The following is a 26,519-nucleotide window of genomic DNA, read 5'->3' as shown; positions in this document are numbered from 1 at the left end:
ACAGATACATAAATTAAGATGATTTAAGAGAATAGAAGTTCCCTTAAATACTTGCATCCCTAACGTGCTGACTGTGTTTTAGAGCTCTATTTGATCTACCCAGTTGCAACTCCAAAATATTATTTTTTAAAAAGTACAAATTGGAACAGTCACTGAATGGAGAAAAGAGAGAGAGAGGAAGATAGGAAATACCAAAAACTGTTTGCACTATTCTCTGCAGGGACCTAAAATTAGAGTGGTAACTCTATAAGCTCTCTACAGTCAAGGGAGGAAAAGAAAGGGAGAGAGGGAGAGAGGGATTTGGGAAAGAGCAGAAAAACACATTCTAGATTTTAAAAAATAATACTCAAGTCTTGTCAGGTGCTGCTGCAATTATATTAGTGTTTATGTTGTACCAACACTGCCATAGACTTAATACAACTACAGATACACCAATGTATTCATGAAATAGCAGATGAATAGTTTCTTTAAATGTCTTGAATGGGTGGGATTAATTCTGAGTAGCAAAGTTAGTAACAACTACACTTTTGAGAAAAATGTTACCTCTTTACACAGTAGTGCAAGCATAATTTGGTCTTCAAGTTCTGTCATGCTAGAAAAATATGCAATTACATTGATACCATTAGTCTTTTGAGTGCATTGTTTTATTCTGTTCTGGTAATTGCCTGTCTTGAGCTGTGCTGATTTGCATGTAATATTTAATCATAAAGTAAATATCACATATATTTTCTAGAGCTAAAAAGCAAGATTCTGAAAAATTACTAGGTTCTGTCAATACTTTCAGGGAATAATCACAGGCTACAATCATTGTCTTACCTCTTAATCTATAATAAGCTTGGTGACTGGCTAAAATCTGTTTCACTGATTCCTGTGGGCAAACTTTCACACCAGTTGAGAAAAAGGATGACCTCTTTGTTCGGTGTTTTGCCATGTCAAATATCCGTCTTAAGGTTGAGACTCTGGACCTCTTTGTTGTTCTTTCTGTTTTGTCTGACCCCGAGGCATCTGCTAGATGTTTGGCTTCACCACGATTTATTTTACCAGGGCTTTCTGGAAAAGATAAAAGGTAAATATGTATAAAGATACATTGCATAAGCAGTATGCAAGATCATGACTGGAAAATACTTGTGAATCTGAGAGTTTTTTGTGTTTAACTGTGATGGTGATTTCAACATACAGAACGAATTAATGTGTTGAGGAGAAATGTCCTTTGATTATGCTGGACAACCATGACTCAAAAAACTGGTAACTAATTTCCTTATAACTCATCATGTGACTGTCAGTTCACACAGGGTAAAGGTTTCAGAAGCCCAAAATCTTGTTTTCAGTAGTGTCTTTGGGTTAGAACCACAAAGGATACTTAGGTGTTTGAAGTTTGTGCTACAGCATCTCATTTCACAGAATCACAGAATTTCTAGATTGGAAGAGACCTCAAGATCATAGAGTCCAACCTCTGACCTAACACTAACAGTCCCCACTAAACCATATCCCTAAGCCCTACATCTAAATGTCTTTTAAAGACTTCCAGGGATGGTGACTCCACCACTTCCCTGGGCAGCCTGTTCCAATGCCTAACAACCCTTTCGGTAAAGAAGTTCTTCCTAACATCCAACCTAAAACTCCCCTGGTGCAACTTAAGCCCATTCCCCCTCGTCCTGTCACCAGGCACGTGGGAGAACAAACCAACCCCCACCTCGCTACAGCCTCCTTTAAGGTATCTGTAAAGAGCAATAAGGTCACCCCTGAGCCTCCTTTTCTCCGGGCTGAACAAGCCCAGCTCCCTCAGCCGCTCCTTGTAGGACTTGTTCTCCAGGCCCCTCACCAGCTTTGTCACCCTTCTCTGCACCCGCTCAAGCACCTCGATGTCCTTCTTGTAGTGAGGGGCCCAAAACTGAACACAGTACTCGAGGTGCGGCCTCACCAGAGCCGAGTACAGGGGGACAATCACCTCCCTAGCCCTGCTGGTCACGCTGTTTCTTATGCAAGCCAGGATGCTGCTGGCCTTCTTGGCCACCTGAGCACACAGCTGGCTCATATTCAGCCGACTATCAACCATCACTCCCAGGTCCTTCTCTGCCTGGCAGCTCTCCAACCACTCATCTCCCAGTCTGTAGCTCTGCTTGGGGTTATTGCGCCCCAGGTGCAGGACCTGGCATTTGGCTTTGTTGAACTTCATGCAGTTGACCTCAGCCCATCGGTGCAGCCTATCCAGATCCTCCTGCAGAGCTTTCCTACCCTCAAGCAGATCGACACACGCACCTAACTTGGTGTCATCTGCAAACTTACTGAGGGTGCACTCAATGCCCTCGTCCAGATCATCGATGAAGATATTAAAGAGGACCGGCTCCAGCACCGAGCCCTGGGGAACGCCACTAGTGACTGGCCTCCAACTGGACTTGGCTCCATTTACCATGACTCTTTGGGCCCGGCTATCCAGCCAGTTTCTAACCCAACGAAGTGTGCGCCAGTCCAAGCCAAGAGCAGCCAGTTTCTTGAGGAGAATGCTGTGGGAAATGGTGTCAAAATCCCTGCTGAAGTCAAGGTAGACCACATCCACAGCCTTTCCCTCATCCACCCAGCGCGTCACTTTGTCATAGAAGGAGATCAGGTTCGTCAAGCAGGACCTGCCTTTCATAAACCCATGCTGACTGGGCCTGATCGCCTGCTTGCCCTGCAAGTGCTGCGTGATGACTCTCAAGAGGATCTGCTCCATGAGCTTCCCTGGTACTGAGGTCAAACTGACAGGCCTGTAGTTTCCCGGGTCTGCCCTCCGGCCCTTCTTGTAGATGGGCGTCACGTTTGCTGGCTGCCAGTCAGCTGGGACCTCACCCGCTAGCCAGAACTGCTGATAAATGATGGACAGTAGCTTGGCCAGCTCCATTGCCAGTTCTCTCAGTATCCTCAGGATACTGAGAGAACTGATGGATCCCATCTGGCCCCATCGACTTGTGCACATCCAAGTGCCGTAGCAGGTCACCAACCATTTCTTCGTGGATAGTGAGGGCCACATCCTGCTCCCCATCCCCTTCCACCAGCTCAGGGTACTGGGTATCCAGAGAACAACCGGTATTGCCGCTAAAGACTGAGGTGAAGAAGGCATTAAGCACCTCCACCTTTTCCTCATCTCTTGTAACTAAGTTTCCCCCCGCATCCAGTAAAGGATGGAGATTCTCCTTAGTCCTCCTTTTTGTGTTGATGTATTTATAAAAACGTTTTTTGTTATCTTTAACGGCAGTAGCCAGATTGAGCTCCAGATGAGTTTTGGCCTTCCTAATTTTGACCCTGCACAGCCTTGCAACATCGTTATAGTCCCCCCTAGTGGCCTGCCCACTTTTCCAAAGATTATAAACCCTCTTTTTTCTCCTATTTGTGAGACTATAACCCTATAGGGAAGTTTACAGCACTCTGTTAAGTAACTATGGAGCTTGTGGAAAGTGAAACATATCTGTATTAGCTTGCAGTATAAAAATGTATCTATACTAACAAATATGTAATGTGAGAAATAGTAGTACCTTAAATGGGTACCCTTTCAGATGCTCTTGTTTTTGCTCTGGGCTTCAGGTCACATCTCCCTTCACATTGGGTACATAGTCTTGAACCCACCCTGGGAACTAGCTGCTGAAACACATCCTTTCAAAAGCTGAACAGGAGTTTAATTGTCTTTGGGGAAAGAAATAGCTGTTTCCAGTCTTCCTCTTTTACTCCACAGTGCACTCCTCTTTCCATTCCTCACCAAAACAGATGTATTAATCAGAACAGACTGCAGTTATGCTTCTTTGACACTGGATGATAGTGTCAGGAATGCTCTGGCTCTTTGTATCTCAATAGATCGTTAATTATTCCCAGAAAAGTGGAACAGCTACTGTAGAAAAAAGTGAGATCACTAAGTGGAAACTGAAGAGCTAGGCTCAAGTTTTACTTATGCAGCTATTCATTTATGAAAAATGTTCTCCAAATAGAATCAAGCAAAGAAACACTCATATTAGATTGCACACAAAAACCTCAAGACTCATTTGGTCACACTTCCTGAATATATGAGATTTTCTATTATGTGACATAGCAGCTAAATTTTATGTTAAAATGTTAACAATAAAAACAGGTATACATTTAAGCAAGCTGAAGTGCAGCATTTTGCAGAATCATGCAACAGGAGCCATTACTGTATTTTAGATTATCTCCCAAAATTTTGCATACATTTTAATAAAGATATTAAAATTCATATGAAAATATCTATTTTTTTTCATTTTCATACATTTAATGTTATGCATTTTCATGTGCTACAATGAAAAATAAAGTAAAATATAATCAGAATACAAGGCTTGTTGGAAGAACTTTTTAGAAAAGAAAGGGTAAATTTTGTAGATAATTGGAAAACTTGAAGGAAGAAAATGCAAGAAAGGCATGGTATATGTGTGCCTGAGTTGTTGCTTTCATGAATGGTTTAAAAATTTGTAAAAGTATAATAAAATGAAATAATATGGTTCAAAAGAAATAAGTTTAGTGAGAGTAATATTAAAATAAATAAATAAAAGTAAAACAGTTTACAGGATAAAGAAGAAATGACATGCTGCATTTAATAAATGTTAATTATTGTTTACTTGTACTAATCAAGAAAAATAAGGAAGGTAACACATCTTGACAATTGGAAACTTTGTTAATTAAATGTTTAAAGATAAGTTAGCAGCTGATCAATAAGAGAAAAATAAAGGAAAAGCATACAACTGCAGAAAGAACAGTACTTCAAGTAAAGAATGGGAGAAATTCTATGATATATGTCAGAATATATATATGTATGTCTCGGTTCTTATTTAATGTCAGAATTAACATTCAATTTTTTCTGTGTAAAAGTCATAATAATGACATTTATATTATGAAGTTTTTGGTATTCTGATATGGAAAGAAGTTGAGTACTTGGTTATGAGGAATATTTTACAAATATAGAAGCTTATACAATGAAAGCAACAGGCAATTTTTGTGGTTTTGCAGAACATGCTAGAGGCAGCAGCTGGCATGACTAGAACTATCTAATTGTTGTAAAGTAAATGAAAATGATGATGTAGTCATATAATATTTGTTATAGAATGCATTGGCAGTAACTAGTTTTCCACAGTAATATCAGATCATGGACCATAAAGGTAACACTGCATAAAAGGAACTTGCTCTGTGAAAATGTGGTCTTGTGTCCACCAGAAATCACAAGGGGGCAAACACTAGATTATTCAGGACACTGAATGATTTGAATGGTATATGGGGAGAGAGTAATAGATTTACCACCAAGGAAGATCCACTGCCAGTAAAATCTCAGAGTAGTCCCCTGAAATCTTCTAAAATAAAATACCAATAATCTACATGGAAAGAAGCTGGTTGTAAGTCTATTACCTGTTACAAGCTCTATTAACTGCTATAGCCCAGCTGCTGAAGAAGTCTGACCAACTGGGGCAGAGGATTTTGTCATTAAGCTCTTTGATAGCTTTTGTATGGAGCAGAGGACTTTCTTGATGGATTTGCTTCTTCCCCAGGATTTGCCCCTAAGTCATTAACTTGAATTAAGAATTATACTATTCATAAGATTGAGAGAGGAGATTCTTCACAAATGATTGTTGTAATGACCTTGAATTCTCTCCCTATTCTCAAATTAGGGTTATTATTTTGGCTTTTCATTCTGAGAAAGTGACCACATATTTATCTGTTTCCAGTTATCAGTGTTCTGCTTGCCTATGCAGGGTAGTTTCACTTGACCTTTGAAAATTAAAATATTCTATCCAAAAAGGAAAAAATTAAAATGTAGTAAAGGCTTTAGCAGCAGAATTCAGGGTGATATGAGGACAAAACTGTTGAAATCTGAATAATTCATCATTAAGGTCATCACAAGGTCTAACATGTATGATAAAACTGGTAAGTCTGGAAAATAAGTTAGGATATTAGGAAACCAAGGAATGCTTGATTGATAAATGAGACATACTGCCTTCAGAGTGAAATAATTATTAATTAAAATACAGGGCTTATTTAAGTGGAACTACTGAAATAGAACAAGATAAAAGCTTATCAAAGAGGATGAATCAAATAAAGATGCCATAAATGTGCTTATGTGATCCAATTAAATATATAGCAGGGCCAGCAGGGCCAACAACCACCATATTGATAATTCAACCAGTAACAAAAGCAAGGATGATTAGTCATGGAAGTTGATCTTGAGATCTCTGAAAGGGCTGATTAGTGTAAACACCAGATGGAATGCAGAAAGCACGAATGTCCTGGTCTCTTCTCTCTCAGAGTCAGTCTCCTCCTGTTATGGGAGTAGTGAGCACCCCAAATTCAAATGGCACTTGACAATGACAGACAGGATTCCCAAAGTGTGTTCTCTCCTTATATACTTTTTAGTGTGCTTTTTATGCCACATTGCCTCAATCCTATTTGCATGGGAAAGGTCTGAACAGATTGAAGGGGCTTAGATGAGCAGGGAAAGATTAACGTATAGCATGGCTTTATGCAGCCTAGGTCATGCATATGAGTACAAGATTATATGTCTTGCTTGTACTTATCTTTGGGCCCTATACATTCTTTAACTAATATTAAGGCACACAGTGAAAGAACTGATGGCAGCATTAAATGCATCCTGGAGGGTAGTGAGTCTTATCTAGGATCTACCTGGGGTAGCCAAGGCACTGGAGGAAGCTCAATTTGCGTCTCACTTCTTCAGGCTTATTGTACTCAGTCAGTGAACTGCTGAAAGAAAAGGAGCTGACATAGGTGCCTAGCCTCAGCAGAAGCTAAATACTGGCCAGAGGAGAATGCCTGTGTGTTCCTAAAAGAGAGGAATTGAGCTAAGGAATTTATCCTAAAAATAAATTGAATTTTATTTCCTCAAAATTGATATCAGCAACAATAAGCTAGGTGATTCTTATTTGACACGCTGGGTTGTGTTAAATGTCACTGAATAGTAACATCACCTGTGGAATGAGGCTTGGGTATCCAACTGTGGCAAAGATCTATGAGGCCTCCAGCTTGGAAGACCCTGTCATAGAATCATAGAATGATTTGCACTGAAAAGGACCACAAAGACCATCTAATTCCAAACTCCCTGCCATGGGCGGGGACACATCCCACTGGATCAGGTTGCTCAAAATTTCCACTAGAAAACGTTCTGTACAAGTATCATGAAGTTGATGTCTACATACCCAGCACTACAAAACCTCTACTGTACCTTCCAGTGTTCCAGTAGATTTGGTGTTACCTTACATGTCAAGGAGGTGCTCAGCCCTGCTTGTGCAGTTGGGACTCTGTACTAAAGATACAATAAATCTGATAACCTGTATCTCTCACTTGCATTCAGCATGACAAAACATTACCTGCACATGTTCAAAAACTGTGCTCAAGCCCACTAAGACACCAGAGAGGATTGCCAGGCTCCTTGTTTGGAACTAAAATATCAAGGTACTTAAAAGATAGGTTCTGTAATTTTCAGCCTTTTAAAGCTTATATTTTTGTTTTGATCTGGATTGGTAACAGGGGATTTTGCTTCCTGAGAATTCAGGAAGATGGTGGGATTTCATAAATCCTCTTTCTTGGTAGGAATGCATGACGATGCTCCTTTAAACTTTTATGGAAGACAAAGATTTTATCTGTATTAACACCATATTCAAACAAAACAAGACTTCCATGAATCCTTAGGTTATAGAGTCATGTTTTTCTTCTGTCAAAAATATTAAATATTGGTTATAGTGAAACAGTATGCAGTAAATCCAGAGAAGAATATGATAAATTATTTTGAAGTATATGGTTATAGTAAAGGCAATAGTAAAAGTCAATATTTATTTATTTATTTATTAGTGGTGATAAAAGGTGATACATTCAAAGCTAGCAGATAGAATTAGGTAATAGAAGTTTATTCTTCTTGTTCAAAACCCTTTAACCTAGATTTACATTTTGGTACCAAAGACCAGTTTTAATCAACTAAGCTGCTTTGGAATGTCAGTAAGTGTGAAAAAAAAAATCATATTTGCAAATTAACATTGGAAAACTCAACTAGACATCATAGCCTCACAGCTGTTCCATTGCTCCTAACTACTCACAGAAATCTGTGTGGTTTCCTATGGCAAGTGGAGAAATGCAATTGTTAAATCAACTGACTTCAGAAAGTAGGCTAAGAACATGGTCGTTTGAAACACAGTTTTTATGAAAAAATTTAGGCCTTATTACAGATCAACATAATATTTTCTCCCTTTCTAAACAGATAATTTAGTAACATAATTGAATTATTCCAACTATACTATTTATGATAAATGAACTGTTGTGAATTATTTACCTATTACAGTTGAGAATAGAAAACATCGTAAACCCAGGGAAGATTCTTCTGCTTTTGTGAATACAATTGTCGTACACTGAGCAGCACTAACTTTGCATTCACCATAACTGCAGCCAGTACCAACCACAAATATTGAACATACAAAATATCTGTAGTCAACACATGATTCTGACACATCTTTGCTAACTGAAAGAGCACCATAAGAAACTTATGTTTTCCTTGACACCATTTAGAGTAGCAATACATGTATATCCTTTCTCTTTCAGACAGATAAGTGCAAATTCTGGTGAAGAATCCTCAATGTCCAGGGTGACCTTATCGCAGCTTTTCAATTCTTAAAGGGGGTTATAGATAAATGGAGAGCAACTTTTTGCTCAGTCAGATAATATTAGGAAAAGAGGGAATGATTTTAAACTAAAAGAGAGGAGATTTGTATTAGAGTTTAAGAGGAAATTTTTCACTCAGAAGGTGGTGAGGTACTGGCACAGGTTGGCCAGAGAAGCTGTGAATGCCCCCTCCCTGGAGGTGTTCAAGGCCAGATTGGACAAGGCCCTGGACAACCTGGTCTGGTGGGAGGTGTCCCTGCCCATGGCAGGGGGGTTGGACCTAGATGATCTCTAAGGTCCTTTCCAACTCAAACTGTACTATGATTCTATGGTTCCATGATTATTCTTCAGCTTTACTAGCTGCTACTGCTGGAATTCACAGAGAAGATATCATGCCATTTATGGTTTTATTGCCAACTTCTGAATCCTGCAACAGTCCAACATTCAGACTAGAAACAGCATTGAAGTATTTCTTCTTTTAAAATTGATGTATGAAACATATATCTATTTGCATTACATTGGATATCTTAAAAGCGTTTGGCCTGAAATCCTATTCTATGATCTGATATTGTTTGCATCAAAACATTAAATAAAATGTTTTAAATGTTTGAGTAGTTCTTGGAGGAATGCATCCAATCAGCAGTGATGAAACACTCACTTGAGCACCTCTGCTATTCATTTTCTAACCAATCTTACTCAAGATGTACAACCACGCTCTGAGAAAGTCAGTGAGAAAGCATAAGTTCAAGTTGCAGTGATATAATGCCATACTTATCAACATATCAACATTCACAATGGCACGAGTCAAAGAATCACAGTGCAGACCGGAATTTTTGAGTTGTATTCAAATGTGATGATGATTAGGACAGTTGCCATGCAGGATCCAGCATCCAGGATCCGGAAGCCACTGAACCATTTCTTTGCCTGAACTTTTGTAACTGGAACTGGTCAATTTTTCTCACAGTTTAGGGGCACTCATCCTGCAAGGCAATCTACAGTCTCTAGTTAGCGGATTCCTTCTTATTTTGACAGAGAGTGACTTGGTCTTACCATACCGAACTATGTTATCTTCCAAGATGAATAGTAGAGAAGCCCAAGTGTCAAGCTGCATAGATCAATTTATGTTGGAATGATATCTGGAGATCGCCTAATCCTATTCCTTGCTCTAAGCATGACCATTCTTTGATCTAGATTCAATTGATCCACTTATGATGGGGAAGAAGAGAGGGAAAAGGACTTCATTAGAACTATCTCCATTAATGCCATAACCACAAAATCATAAAGTAAAATGTGAATGTGCTACTACCTCCTGCTGAAATTTCTGAGGTTTCTGTGTTGACTCATATGTATGAAAGATATACTTGGAGCACAAATACTAAAACTGGCACTTCAGGTAACTTAAGTTCAGGGACTCTTAGACTGTTAATACACGATTGAATAAAATCCAAGAAAGCTAATAAAAGGTTCAGAGTGGTAAATAAGCAGGTGATCTTGGCTCTGCACCAAACGAGGTATTTTAGAGAAAGAACCTCACTACAGAAAAGATAAACATGGTAGCCTAAGTGTGATTAGCTATGCAGGCTCCCAATTTTTAGAAATAATTGGGGTCCTACTGACTTGCAGATGTCTGTGTGATTAGACAGTTGCTTCAAGACTCAGCTTGCTAAACTGCAGTTGTGTTTTATGACTAGTACCTCATACAGGTCAGGACTTCAGTTTCTATGTTACACCTCAGGTCCTCATGCTTTGTCATGTGAGAATGATGATGTTGCTCTGTCAGGTAACAAGGTTAAAACAGGTGGTATTCTTGCGTACCATGATAAGGCATGCTACAATTACATAAGGGTATATAAACGCCTACTCTGTAGCAGGTGCTGGGGTACTTCCAGGTGATTGTTAATTCTGTGATTCCTGGATATGCTACTATTCTGAAGTAAATAGAAGTAAATAGAAGTTGATAGTCCAGTAAATAGAAGTTGATAGTGACTAAATCCCAGTATAGTAGTACCAAGTAATATGCCAGTAATATAGTACCAAGGCCCTTCTCCACACTTTTATAACCTACATCTATATGGACATACAAGCAGATAGACAGACAGATAGCTAGATAGATATTTCTTTTTAGGATATGTGTTGTTCAATATCACATGTTCCTACAGGGAAGGAATTCTTTGAAATGCAGTAGTGCTTGCTAAGTGCAAAATGCATAAAATATGCAGGATAGTGCACTTAATTTCTGATAAAAATGGAAGAATGATAGGGAAGGAGTAAACGTCTCATTTCAAACCCAAAGGAACTGTGAATAGGACAGGAGTACAAAAGTAAAGGGGAAAATATATTTTTCCCTCTGGGAAGAAAACAAGGTTTGCTACATCTGATGAATACAGGCCATATCACCTAGTGTACTGCTGAAGCTACTAGGACACCCCTGTTAGCTGAGAAACGTAGAATCCCCCAAACAATAATCCAACAGGTTAAGACCCCAAGTAAAGTAACTTTGCTGTAACATATTAAAAAATATATTTTAAAAAGTTTGCATTATTAAAATATATTTTAATATAATTTATATTTTATTCTTCATATTTTTATAATTTTATATTTTATTTTATTATATTTTATAAGTTAATATAATTATAATTTAATATAATTATATTTTTACAATATATTTTAATAATATATTTTTTAAAAGTTTGTAAAGAGAGAAAATATTTTATTATTAAGAATGTTTGTCTTGTCCACAGTTGTTTTCTGAGACCACCCCCCTTCTCCCAGCTATATGTTCAGTCACATATAGTGTCACATATTTTTCCCTAATTACTGTAGAATGGATGTGAGGAGAACTGTAATTAATCTTTAAGATTCCATGTTGATACTTTAGTATTTTTATCCAAGTTTGTCTCTTGGTCAGGAAATAGCTAACAGTTTTGCATTTGTTTAAACAAACAGTATTTTACTTTTCATTTATTTATAAGCACAACCAGGACAGCTAGCTTTAGTTTGGTAATCCTTGTTTTATGAGTGAAAGTAGAGAATAATCTTAGTGCACAAAGCTAATGCATTCTCTTTTGTTCTTTCTTTGAAGATATATATTCTTTGACTTTGTTCTCTGTCTGGCACAGATTTGCTTAACCCTTTTTTTGAGGACAACTATAGTAATGAAGATCTGCAACAGTTATTGTCAAATTAGAACAGTCGAGAGGGAAGTGGTAAGTCAGAATGAATTAAAATGATTTCATAGAGCACACAGAAAGCCTTTGTGTCCTAAAGAATGACTGAGTAGATAGAGTATATTTGCTTGCTGATTAAAAACTAACACTAAGCACTCAAATGTTCTCTCTCTCCTTTACATTCTTACTGTCAAATGCTAGGATGTACTCAGCATCAGTGTATAGTTTGGGGAGTTCAAAGCTTGTGTGTAGTTTGCTGGTTAGTGTGAATGTTCAATGTTTTACAATTCAGCAGTTAAAAATTACTGTCATATTGATTATATATATATGTATTTTGCCATCACACAGATTTTGTCCTCCTCACTTTCTCTTCCCATTATTAGAAACAGTTTCTGTCAGGACAGTGACGAAGAGTTCAAGTCCTGAGGTCATTTCCTGGAGTTTGGCACTAGCCATGGTCAAAGATAAACACTCCATCTCTGAAGTCTTTATGTTGCACGCTACAGTTCCTTGTTTGTTATCTGTGGGATTGGAGGTGCTCCTGGACAGCATCCAAATGCCTAAGAGATGGGTCTTAATCCTAAAACATGGTTTAGGAAGGAAGAATCAAAAGACGTTTCTGAGTAAGCCCCATTTTTGTTCACCCTAAAACACAGATGTGAGTAAAACAAGAATTTGAGCTTCAGATAGTTTTGTTCATAATGAAAAATAAAATAAAAAATTATTTGGATATTTTTATTCTTTTTATTCTTATTTTAAGATTGGAGTATTTTATTTCTTAATCTTTTATTTCCTAGTTTGTCATAGTTGAAATGTACTTTAAACTAGAATAGTCCTAAAAGCCTCGAATCATCTATGTTAGGATCTTTAATAAGTGATTAATATAAGTATTCAGACTACTGGGAGAGCATGTGTACTTTTCAAAATATATTCTCTAACTATCTGACCCTAATTCTCAGTCATAAAATAGCAGTTCTGGATGCATTTCTGCTCTGATGAAGAACTATCTTAAGATAAATATTAAGTCCTTTGAGATTTGTATGTGTATTTGAGATAACAACACAGTTTAAAAATATTATATATAGCATAATTATATAACAATAAAAAGCAGTTATTATGTATTTGTGTATACCAAATGTATTTAAAAAAACTGCTGGGAAGAAATTTTTCCAATTATCATTCACATACATATATAGAAAAAATAATTTTTCCATTGAAAGCCATCAAAAATTAGAAAATTAAAAGACTACTATAAAAGCTTTGATATATATTAAAATGGCAGCTGAGTTGCTTGTTATATTTGAAAGGAGAAAAATACAAGATATAAAAAAGACTTTTAGCTCACAGTTAAATCATTTTCTCCCTATTTCAAGATACTATATGTAGTGTATTATTCAGCATTGCTTTCTGAATGTTGGTAGATTTTTCAAGTACTGAGATTTTCCAATTACTGCATCTCTGAGGGGGATAATATACAGTTCTGTATTCCTCTTTGTCAAGATACTCTCCTATAATTTTGTGACTATCTTTTTATGGGAAATGCATTGTAACATACAAGTACAATTTATGATGGGTGTAACTGTGTCTCCACTTTTCACATTATTACTTTCTCATTTCATAACTATAAATACAGACTGTAATGATATAATCAACCATGCATTAATTACATGAAATTTACTTAATCTTTTTCCATCAGAGAATATGCAATTTGTGTATTTTGATAAACCTTATTTTCCTTGTCAGAGATGAACTATCATTCATTCTCTCATTTTTGCCATATTTCCAAACTATCATTAATGATTAAATAACACTATTTACATGAAGTTAAAAGGTAAAATCAAAGAAAAACAGAATATAAATCTAGTGTTAGCTAATGCATTAGTTTTTCCCAAGCATGTTTTCAGTACTGTAATTGTCCACAGGAGAAGATTTACATAATATCAATGAGATACATGAACGGAATTATTTTTTAAAGCAAATCTGTACACAGAAGAACAAGACTCAAAAACAAGTGAAGTGGAAATAAAACTTTCCAATTCTTATTGACAGTAGACTGTTTCACACCATATCTATTTCAATACTGTTGGGAAGACTTCTCTTTTATTATTTTATATTCTTTGCATTTAATTAATATGCTTGCACTTGATGGAAAATAGGAGGTCATTCATGTGGGCAAAGCATAAAGCATTTGTTATATTGACTTTAATTCTTTTTTTTTTTTTTTTTTTTTTTTTTTAATATCAAAGCATAGACAGAAAAGTTAATAAGAAATCTCACCACAAAAGAAACACCTTCCCCAAACATCTAAATTGCATATGGAACCAAACAGGGAAAAAATCACACCACCATTTTTTGTCTTCTGTTGTTGAAGAAACTTTAAAATTGCTGTGAACTTTGTGATGTTTTTAAAGGGAACAATAGCTAGCTGTAGTACTAAGTACACCAAAGTTGTCAGTATTTCTGTTTACTTGCAAATAATTTCACATATTACTACTTTATTTTATTTTCATTGAGACCTGTTTATTGGAATGCATTTAAAAATCATACTCTGCATCACTAAAGGAATATATTTTGTCATGTTATTATAATTATAGGGTGCTTTTTTTCTATTTTAGCTTTTCTGAATATGTACTTATGTTAGCAGATATTTCCTCTTCATTTTCCTATTGTAATATTTATATTTTCCTGCTCGTTCTGTTCTGTGTATAAACCTTCTTAGCATTGCTGTTTCTTTTTATTTGGCACTTTTTTGTATTCCTCCAAAATCTGTATTTCTAAAAGTTTTTGAAGTTGTTTCTGATAATAGCTGGTAAATATAAAAATATAATTCACTTTCTCTTAATTTCAAAGATATCAGGCAACCTTTAACAATGTCAACACTTCCTTAGAATGTTCTAAGAACATGTTCTTAGAATGTTCTTCCTTAGATGTTCTTTCAGCTGTTTTGTTCCTTTCATATAATTATTTTTGAAGTTATATATATATATTTCCATAAAAGGGCATATGCAGGTGAATGGAAACTAAAATGCATCTCTTACAGAAAATGTAAAGCCAAGGGAACACACATGAGAAATATTGTCAACATTTCCATTTTCAACTTCATATCTGTCTCACCAACTCTGCTGTCTCTATCTGAATTGTCAAGACACCAAATTCCAAACAAATAATTTGATAATCACAAAATGACCCGATCTTTCAATTTTTTTTCCCCCAACCTATTAAAGTTAATTAGTATAATCCTTTTATATATGAACTTACCTCTGCTTTCCTGAACTTGGAGAGCAAGGCAAATGACCAAAAATATTAATCCAGTTTTCAAATGCATGCTGTCTATCAATCATTCACAGTTTTCAAGAATAATCATGCAGGAAATAAGAATGTTGAGGTCAAGTAGAAGATTATTAATTATTATTATTATTTTTTTTAACAATTAAAATCTCCGAATATATTCCCTGTTTTTTTTTTTTTCTTTTTTTTTTTTTTTTCTTTGTTATTTCTTCAGGTGTCCTCAGATGTGGGCTGCTTTGAATTGCAAGTAGGTGAAGAGTGGAACAGGTGCCAGAATTCAAGAGCTGGACAAACACCTCCAACGCAAACACTTCTAGCCTGGGGGACTGGAGTGGTAAGACAAGAGTGACAACGTCTTAAAAAAAAGCAGTGTCTGTTTCGGGAATAATCTTTTTATCTGCTGCTCAGACATAATCCCTCTTACGGTCCAGCTGGAAGAGCTTTCTTCATCTTATTAACCTTCTGGAGCAGCATCTGTCAACCCCGGTAGACTTCAGCACTATCACGATAAACAACGGAAGTCTCTTCTAGTGCCCATTGCCTTCAAACACTGATCATTTGGGCATTCCAGAGGTACAGCAAGTGAGCAGAGGTGAAATCATGGGGAAAGATGATTGCGCTATTTCCAAACCTGTGATCACAAAAAACAGGGAAATTCCATTGAAAAGGAAGAGAGCTTTCTCTGAAAGAACATACTATATTCTGCTTACCCACTACATTTGACCTGGAAGCCCCTCTCCGTCCTCATACCAAAAGGTTGCTGTTGTGATATTTCTATAATAGAACTGATGATGATGTTCTATGACAGCAGGGGAATGATGTGACTCAGCAGTAAATTGCAGCAGTGTTCAGGGCTGGCACAAGTTGATTCCAAATTGGTTGTGGGGGAGGGAAGGTGGTGCATGGAAGGAGAATAAAAAAAAAACAAAAAAAAACACAACATGGTGGGAAATGATGTTTCAAGCACACAGCTATAACTGGGCCAAGAACTGGCAGTGGGTGAATACAGTTTTCAAACAGCTCTGTTTCAGTTTCCCAAATAACTGTTCCTGTTACATATTTGGAATGTGTAAAAGTGCCATACTTTTTGTTTTCAAGAATGTTTTATAGTGTTTCAACAAACCTAAAAGACTACCAGGAGGATATTTGTAAATGTCTGTCTCACTCAGAGATTTCTGTGCAACTGGATTTTAGATTAGGAAATATCTAGACTGGCAGCAACTGTTTTCTAGCTCTGTAAATTCAAGTTGTTTTAAGAACAACCTTCATTTGAACCCAATCAGTATTCTATTTTTACTTAGGATTTAAACAATGACAACCTCCCTCCCTTCCTGAGATAGCCTAATTTTAACTACTCGGACCAGCTAATAAAGAGACTGAGCTGAGACCAACAAGGTCTGCTTTTTCTTATTTTCCCAATCTTTTTCTGATTTTCAGTACTCACTGTAATGCTTTATATATGTTGTTTCATTTACATTGTTTTACTGTTCTAACAAAACAAATTAGGAAGACCTTGTCAGTAGCACAATGAAAGCCAGCAGTGGAGATGATCAGGATATATACCAAAGAAAATTTGAGTATTAAAGCAGGATCATTATTTAGCAGTACCAATATTCAACTTTACATATTTTATATATCATAATCAAGTGGTATGTGGTATAGTCATATACGGACTACCTCTATGATCCACATAATCTTTAGCACTCATTTATAAGCATGTTACAGTTGAAAGATGGAAGTTCCCCTAACATATTATCTCATTGTTGATTGATTCAGGTCTGGATCTGCAACTTTTGGAAGCACAGGGAATTTTTCTTATGGTAGTGGAATCCACTGCTTCTAGCACCATCTTCTGAAAGTGCAGGGTTGGCATTTCTGGAAATCACAAGCCATTTCTTCAGAGAACCCTAGGTACAAAACTCCCTATGGAATTTGATAGGAATGTGATCCTTTAATTCCATTAGGAATCTAATTTAAGCATTGGACTGAATTTTAAAAAGTGCAATAAAGAGATTTACTTAATTACTATGCAGAGTTAGTGGAGTCTGAAACAAGAATCAGAAATCCTTTCATTTAAAAATGTTGAGTGAGCCCTTCTCATATAGGAGAAGACACACAAATTTATAAAACATGCTTTGTATCTTTCAGAGAATTTAAAATAAACATGTGCAGGAACAATACTAGAAGATATCACAGTGTTGTTTAGTGTCAAGGTATGACTTTTGGAAAATATTAAGCTCCATGGATAAACATTGACTAAAAGTTGTAGGGTGGGAGTCTGCATACATTGGGATGCTGCTTAAATGATGAATATTTCAAGCTGTTTTTTGTTAAGGAAGTGCCTTCTATGTATTTCCATTTAATTAAGATTTTTTTTTTTTTTAACTAACCTTGATAACTGGTACAGCAGAAGCAAACAAGAATGATAAACACTCATTAAAGCTAAAGCAATATTATCTAGGGACCACTCCATCTCTAAGTGCTGTAGTGTTTAATTATAGGTCACTGTTAATTAATCTAGAAGCATTTCTTCTATTTGGTTTGCTGTCAACAATAATTATATATTCTTAAAGAGGCAATTAAAAAAAATCAACTGAAATTCAATAGTGCACTACAAATACACTACCAAGACATGGGAAAGGCAAAACTGTATACTAAAATATCCATTCATCCAAGATAAGTGCTCGTAAATGTTTTAAATCAGACCTGTTAATGGTCAACTCAATGAATCACTGCACATATCTAAAATGATATGCTGACATGTTGTTTAAATATAACAAAAGCTGTTTCCTTTGTTTGAAAAAAAATAACAATTTAGGCCATTGAGAACCCTGTTTTGAAGATGTTTTATGTAAATGGTGGGCAAGACTGAGGTTCAAGATGTTGCCACATAAAGATGATCTAAAAGTAGTTACGTATAGTGCTAAATTTTAGGTACCCTACTTAGGTATGGAAATCAGGGTGCCAGCTAACTCAAGTGCCCAATGGAAACAAGACAGATTTTCTCTTCCAAACAGCACTCTAAATCATCTATGTTTGTGTTCTAGTTTTAGATGTTCTGAGTCATTTCTCCTTCTGGTTAAGCAAATTTTTTTACTTATAATTTCCATGACGCATTTCCCTGAGAAACTTGCCTCACCACAAAGAAGGGTAGATCTGTACTTATGAAGTAGTTTTTAAATAATCCCAAGTCTTTCTTTGCCTCTGCAGGAGCCAGACTGGTATCCTGCAACTGCTATGCACTAGACTTTTGTAGGCTTTTGATTAAAACTGAGGAAATGCAGTTTTCTCAGTTCTTCAGAAGGGTTCCTCTGCACCCTTCTTTGCTACTGAGTTTGGCCAAACCAAGCCTTGTCTCTCAAACCCTGTATCTGCAAATGGAAGGGATGAAATTGGAGAGCTAGAAATGCATCTGCAGGAACAAACAAGAAAATAGATTTAAAAAAGATTTTTTTTCCCTTTCTCGTGCAATTAAAATGTTGATGAAATATTTCACAAATAAAAGTATTCTTTTAAATTAAAAAAAGAAAAGCGCTGAATTGTTATTTTATTTTTCAGATATTCTAGTAACAACAACAACAACAAAACAACAACACAAACCCATGTCTCTCAGGAAGGTAAAAAAAAAATATCTTATGTTTTGTTAAATGTTTTCCTTTGTATTTCTTAGAGAATTCCTCTTTCTCATGTCTCTCCTTAGTAGCAGAGACCAAATAAGATCACATAAAAGAAAGATATTTTGACACTAAGAAATGATATTTTCTGTCTGAAAGAACCTATTGGTGTCCAGATATTTTTCTTGCAAATGTCCTCTTGCTTTTCAGATCAATGGTTCTTTAAAACCTATTTCATCTGGAAATTCCTTCATTGTCCCCTCAAAACTGAACTTTGCCGGTGTATCCTGGAAGAGAGTCACACAACTCCCTTTGCTGGTGGCCATACACAGTGATAACACTGGATAATACATTGAAATTCCTACCTCCATTTCTATTGGGGTGTCAGTAATGCAGCAAATGCTGTGGAAATTAAGTTAGTTGTTAGTTTGAGTAAATGCCAAATTGGAGTAATAATTTAGTTTTGATTAAAGCTGTGAATTATATAGTAAGAAATAGCCAAGAAAAATATCGGTGATCCAAGGAAATCAAAAGAAAATCAGAGGTTAAATTTCTGCGTTTCTGGGTTGTGCAACTGACTCATTAAAACAGCCTGTATACCAAAGGAAAGAGTTTTTGGAAAGATTTTGGTACTTACCTGGAGAACAATATCTCAGCAATTCTAGCTTCAGTACTAGGCAAATTGATATAATTCATAACAAAATAAGTAAGTATGATAGCAAGAATAATTTGGTTGATACAATGTTTTTGGATATCCAACAGTTTTTAAGCTGTCTACCCTTAAAAAACTAAATTGTCATGGAATAAAAAAAAAAAAGAAAAAAGAAAAAAGTATTCTGTATTAACAGCTTGTTATAAAATGAGAACTAAGGGAAAGAAGCAAGCATTTCATTAGCTAGGCGTTACCATTAGGTTTTAAACTGGAAGCGGGGGACAAGTAATGTGATGACAAAATTTGCTGGTGGTACAGAATAGTTCAGAATCATTAAAATTTTGATTTCAGTAATAGCGAAAAGACACAGATCTGTGTCCTGATGCTGAATGTGAATAACTAAGCTGCAGAATGGTTTCCATGTACGTGAATGTTACATAGGCTAGAAGTCTTTGGCCCGAAAGAGAGATGACAGAGAGGTAGAGAAGATTATTACATTATTTAGTTTTTCTCATAATATGAAAACTGGAAAATTCCCAGATTAATTTTCTGGTATTTATTTCTGCCTTCTTCCTGAGCCTTTTCTGTTGGACTCAGCAGCTTGTCGGGACAATACATTTTCCAAAGTGCTTACTTGTATTTTTGAAATATTTACTTTATATAAAAATAAGAAGGAATTCAAGAAATTTTTGAATGGTCATCATGAAATGGGATACATATGCTGTTCCCATTCCAGTCTCTTGCACAAAGTCCATTAATCACTATCAAACACTGCAAGGGCAAGCTAGGAACTGGAAAATTTTATGCTTGCCTGTTTCTTATGTTCTTTCCAATCCATCTGCTATTGGCCATAAATGTAGATAGAAGAGATAGAAGATTAACTGGGCCATTGATCTGGTCCAACATGGCTACTGATAGACACTGAGCTGTCTCTAACACTACACTGTCATTAACATCAAGCTTAACATCAAGGAGTTATAACAACTCCTGCTCATACTAAATGGTGCAACAGCCTGGTCTCTTTCCTATGATAAACACCTTTCTCCTCCAAGGTGAGGAGCCTGATACTTTGCTCTGCAGTCTCAGCAAACTCTGTGGAAACCCATTCTGAACACAAAGCTGAAGCAGGTGATGGATTAATACAGCTGTGTGTCTCCTTTCAGGAACATATTAGTATACCTCTTCTGTAATCAAAAGATATACCTAACATTCTATAGGGTCTTTAAAAGGCTTTGCTGTTTTGCCATTGCTGACACAGTTAAGTAGTGCTAGCACCTCTTACTATTTAGAATGGGAATAAATGCTGTGGGCATACGTTTTCATGAGAGTTACAGGTACATCCCTGACAACTGCTTGATACCATCATCAGTGCTTTCTTATAAAGCTTTTTATGCTGTACACTGTTAAAATGATTGATGAATTTAGGTGCTGTTTCATGTGATATGGGAAAATGCATAGTATTAACTGAGTAATTCAACATAATTATGAGAAAAATACTACAGTCAGCTGTTTCAGGATGATCTCTGATAAATTACGCTTATGTTATTAGCTACATGATCTTCCTTTGCTATCAACAAACATCTAAAATTTATTATTATTATTATTATTATTATTATTATTATTATTATTATTATTATTATTATTATTATTATTATTATTATTATTTCTAGTTGGCAGTGACACAGCAAGCTGACCATTAGCTTCCAGTCAGTAGAGATAAAGTACATCCGCTCAGACAGATTAACACGTAGTTACTTGCATATCCATACACAACTTTCTGTTATTCCTGGAACTGCTTAGGTTTATATCATGGGGGGTTGTATTGAGCTGAAACATGTTTCTTCCAAATTGTTTTCCTCTTGCTGCTTAGAAAGAATACTTGTTTTAGCTATTAGCTAAATCTAGAGTTAGTTGATGGACTCACTGCTCACAAAACAGTCCTGGACAGTGTAGCAAATTAAATTGAATACTGCAGTTACCAGTTATAAAAAACTAAAATTACCAAATGTGTTTCTCTATGTGAAGCAGAGATGTGGTCTTCTAAAATATGTATTGTCTAAACAGAAGCAAGAAAGACATGATTAGCTGGTAGCTCCACTTCATTTTATGACAATTTGAAGAAGATGTTTAATAGTGAACAAGAAGGCAAGAAGTGAACATATGAAGTCTTTGGTGTGCTTGAATCCCCATACTAGCTTAGTTTTTCCTCTGAGAAATTGGGTACTTTACTGCTGAGTCTAACACTCTAACACTGTTCTTTTGTTTTCTTTCAGTTTTTTTTTTTTTTCCCCAGCTATTCCTCATCATGCACAACAGCTGCACCAGTTCATCAGTATTTTAGTTTTTAAATTTACCTGAAGAAACAGTCTTACAGAAAAGCTAGTATGTGCACCAGTGTTGTGTGACACTTAAACTGTTGAGAGAAGAAAAACTTAAACCTAACCAGAAATATAATGTGTAACAATGTCTATGCAATTTATTTTTATTTATTTTTATTTATTTTTTTATTTTTTTGGTGGAAGCTATACTGTGCTAAGCTTAAATGCTCTGGTAACAATTTCTTACTCTCCTTTTTCAGATGAGTGTTGCTTTTTTTTTTTTTTTTTTTCTTTCTTTCCAGCAAGGAACAGGTTTGGACCTGTTCTGACAGTCAGCAGGACTTTTTTGGTCCTGACCATACCCCAAAACTTCCTGATCTACACATGTGATGATAACTGTCATTAACTAAGTTTAACTGTAGCAAATGTAAGTATCCAAACTTCACTCCAAGATTTTCTTAACAAAATGCAAGAAACTGGAAGTAGTTTTGAGGTTGCATTGAACTATGCCTGGCAAGCTTTGGAGAAGTATTTAAGTAACTTAAGCACTGCTGTTATCTGTATTATTTGTCTTTTTGCTTCAGTTACTTTCAGTAATACACCAAGCAAATTGACTTTACCTGTCCTAGCCTATCATCTAAATAAGCTTATTTTATGTTTTTGAAGGATTTCTCTCTCTTCTCTATGCAGCTCACAGTATTATACATGTCATTGCTTAGATAATGCATTCTGTGTCTGTGCAGATTTTTTTTTCCTTGTATCATTAGTCACCTTGTTTTAAAATGTTCAATAAAGTTGTAGTATCATTTTACATTCTTTCCAAATGGCTCTGTGGCAGCTGGGCCTAATTCTGCATCTCCTTCTACATCAGAATCAGAGAATCGCAGAATATCCTGAGATGGATGGGACACTCAAAGATCATCGAGTCCAGCTCCTGTCTCCACACAGGACCACCCAAAACCGTCTGTCTGAGAGCGTTGTCCAAACACTGCTTGAACTCTGGAAGGCTTGGTGCCATGACCACTGCCTTGGGGAGCCTATTCCAGTGCCTGACCATCCTTTTGGAAACATAGCTGATGCAGGCTACTGACAACGAGATGTTTGTACTAGTTCTTTCAAACCATGTTACGATTCTCATTTGTATTGTTCAGCTGCCCATTCTCATTTTGATATTTTGTTATTGGTAAACTTTAAGGAGAATAAACAATAGATAAGCTCTTATTCATTGTACATTCCAAAGAGAAAAAAAAATGTTTTGACTAATTTCTGTGAAAAGTAAGGTATATTTTTATTATTTCTGAAAGTTGTAATTTTGAAGTCATTCTCATGTTTAAATATTGCTTTTTCATTTTCATTAAACAGCTTGAGAATTTGTCATATATTATTTAGTCAGGTTGTGACCTTGCTTTTCTATGAAGTTGCTGATTGCCATTAATTTTTCTTTCTTACAGATTTTTATTTCTGGAAGTGTTTTCAGTTTCAGTGTACTAGTCTAAAGGATGAAATGTATTATACATGCACTACTGTACATGCTGAGTACTTCTGGGATGTTTAGCTTTGAGAAGAGATGACTCAGGGGGATCTTAACATTTTTTTAAGTAAGTGATGGGAAGGGGTAAAAGAAACAGAACAAACCTCTTTGTGGTGTCTCTTGAAAGGATAGGAGGCAATGAGCACAAACTAAAATGCAAGAAATTTTGTTTAAACATTTAAGCATACATTTTTATATATAAGGGTGATTGAACACTGGAACGGTGCTATTCAGAGAGGTTGTAAAGTCTCTATTCTTGAAAATATTCAAAATCCAACTGGATGTGGTCCTCAGCAACCTGTTCTGACTGACCTGGATCTTAATGTGTGGTTAGACTAGATGACATCCAACGTCCCTTCCTACTTTATCCATTTTGTGGTTGTATAATTCTCTAACAGTGAGTGAATAGAAACAACTGTAAATGGGCATGTAACTTTTTCAGATTTGTTTCAACACCACTTTAGCCTGCTATAGGTCCTCTACAAGCCACATTTATCTCCAAACAGTATTTTCAATGTGATTCTTTGATGTGGCCAATATATTTACACACGAATATTTTAAAGTCTAACCTACACAGAACAAGAATTTACTCAATGTACAGTTAGGAGTATATTATGTATAGAAATCTGAAATTATATTTTAAAGAAAGAAAATTTTAGATTAAGAAAAACAATAAATTCTAGAATTTGTTCATTTCTGAAACAGAATGTTGGGGTCTGGCAAAAGTTCCTTTCTGTGCATTGTTAGAAATGATGTCAATCACATGTTCAGATTTGTATTTTAAAATCATACTTCTTATCAGTGATTGCTAAAGTAGGCTTCAATTATTCAAGGTACACTGTATAAATGTTCAGTTAAAGATGACTCATTCTCATAAAAGAGCACACAGGATTGGCCAAAGTAGGACAGGAGTTCAAAAATGTTTTCACAGCATAAGCAGGATCAGTTGTGGTTGTTAATTCCAGTTTATAACCTGTATCCTTCAGTTAGGGTGCTGTTACCCTCTACATAGCATTGATGTTGCATATGAATGGCAGGAAGGGAGAATCTGCATCAGGAAATCTGTTGTTCCTGGGTGAGGTCCTGTTCCTTCCCCTTCAGTCCAGAATTAATCCTAAATTAACCCTTCAATTTTTCTCTCATCTATTTTTCCATATATATATACATATACATGTATATATACACATATTAATTTACATTCCCCATCTCCTAATTTCATTCTACTTCTTTCTGCAGTTTTCTCATCTTCTTCATGTCTTTGACCTGAAAGTGCTTTCCAGCCCACCACTGTGTGTTATTTTGGAAACTAAGAATGGAGGATTGCTGTGGGGTTTAACTGCTACTCCTTGTTGGTAACTCCAAAGTAAGAGAAGCTACTTATTTTATGTTGTACAATACCACCCTCCACTGGCAGTTTCTCCTTCCCTCTACATTTCACTGGAGCCTACAGCAACACATGGATATCCCCTGCCTTCAGAATTCACAAGAGAATTATCCTTTAGAAAGCTGCATATCTTACATTTTTATTAGGAAAAAGAAACAATGCCACTGTACCTTCCTTCTCACCCCCTGCATTGGATTTTGGTATCATGACAGTTTATTTCACTATTTTTTTTCTGACATCTTTTTAATTCTGACTCCCATTTCTTGGTGGCTACCTTGATGGCTGGTCCCCAGTTTCCCCATGACACAATACAAAACATACTTCAGAAATCAGTCCTTGTTTTTAGCTAGACTTGGTGCTCTGCTCAGTGCAAATGGGTAAGGACATTTTACATGGATTCCTACCATCTCAGCCCTGGAACAAGTGGGGTTTTAAAGAGATGGGGGTCCCTGGGGCTCCTCGGCTATCTGATCTGGAACAGCAAAGCATAGGTACCCAGTAGGATGCACCAGCTTTTTGCACCCCATCAGCACTCAGCCAGACAAAAGCTTTTGGAGGAACCAGCTCAAGGCTGATTTTGGTTCTGAGGATGTTAAAACAAATAGCATTCTGTATAACAGCTATTCCCCTGTAACGTTGATCCTGAGTGAGACACACTGTAGGCAGGCTGAGTATTCTAACAGCAATAACCATTCAGGACTGCCTCCTTGCTATAAGCCCATTAATGGCAAGACAGGATTGTGCCTCTGTCCCTTTACAGTTAACACCACAGCCATCAGTCTGCCTTTTTACAGTCTGGCTTATGAATACTTCTCCCTTGTACCATGCAGCCACCTTCTGCAATCCCTGAGGCTCCTCTCACAGACTCCCATCTCAGCCTCCCTCCCTCTCCTCGACTCTCTTTACCATCCTGTCTTCTGACTATCTGTCAGCTAATCCCTTACTAATTAAACTCTGCCCAAAGGACAAGTAAACAGAGTAGCACACATGAAATTTGCAGGCAGTTGTTCCTCTTGCTCTGTTTGTGTATTTAATCCTCTGCGCTAGCTTTTATCAGCTTGTCTATTTAGATAAGAAGCTGTTGTGGAGCAGGGATGCTGTGTATATATTGTGCAAGCTCAACTTTCCTAAGCACTATGGTAACAAACATAATAAGAGCTAATATCACACAGTGCTTGAAGGTCATTAGAGGCAGCTGTTGCCACGTCTTGAGGGTGCTGGTGGCAGCTATTTTACTGCTGCCTGCTAGAGATCTGCTTCTGCAAACAGGTCCTGCTCAACAGCTTCACTGTCACCATCAAGTTAGGCTGAAAACTCTTTGGGGGATCTTCCTGGGCACCAGTTTCCATCAAAAATTTTCAGTTTTTTACAGAACATTTTTATAAAATAACACTTAAAACATACAAGTCTCATTGACCTTTCTTCACATGCATGGGGACATGAGGACATGGGTACATGCAGCACTAGGTTGCATCTTCAACTTCTTCAAGAAGCTTGAATAGCTTAGGATGAAAAGAAACAATGTCTTTAGAGGGTTACCACTGCCTTGTTTACTACGGATGCCTGTGGTTTTAGTTTGAGTGACCTCTGTTGAGACCTTTTATAACTTGTGTAGCAATACGTGAAGTCCATTTGTGTTTACGTGCAATATATGATAATATGATTATCCATGCTACACTACAAGGACAAGGTGAAAGCAGCATTCTGTCCATTTATCATACTGAAGATAACATAAAATGGTTACTTATTCCCATTTTTCTTTCCATATTCTTTTCCCCTGCATCTCATTGTCATCCAAGGCAGGCATGTCTCCATAACTTAGTGTAGAAACTGGAAGTCGGAAAGCATTTATTGTTCTGGGAAATAAAATAGCTTTTTGAGAACAATGCAAGGGAATACTAAGCCTCACTAAGCGGGAATCCCTGAAATAGCAT

The 26,519-nt window shown here is 36.4% G+C and overlaps 1 protein-coding gene across 1 annotated transcript in view; it reads right to left on the bottom strand.

Moving 5' to 3' along the window:
• IMPG1 (interphotoreceptor matrix proteoglycan 1) overlaps positions 1-15,123 on the bottom strand; it is a gene marked incomplete at both ends in the record, with an annotated part of 58,097 nt that extends 42,974 nt beyond the window's left edge. The window contains 2 exons of the mRNA XM_084283285.1: positions 817-1,050; positions 15,057-15,123. Coding sequence (XP_084139411.1) covers positions 817-1,050; positions 15,057-15,123 — 301 coding nt within the window. The remainder of the gene's footprint in view (positions 1-816; positions 1,051-15,056) is intronic.
• Between the last annotated feature and the right edge of the window lie 11,396 nt (positions 15,124-26,519).

This window comes from Netta rufina (assembly GCF_964035555.1).
Source record: "Netta rufina genome assembly, chromosome: 3".
Taxonomy (NCBI): domain Eukaryota; kingdom Metazoa; phylum Chordata; class Aves; order Anseriformes; family Anatidae; genus Netta; species Netta rufina.
This window is presented reverse-complemented; position numbering and strand designations above follow the sequence as displayed.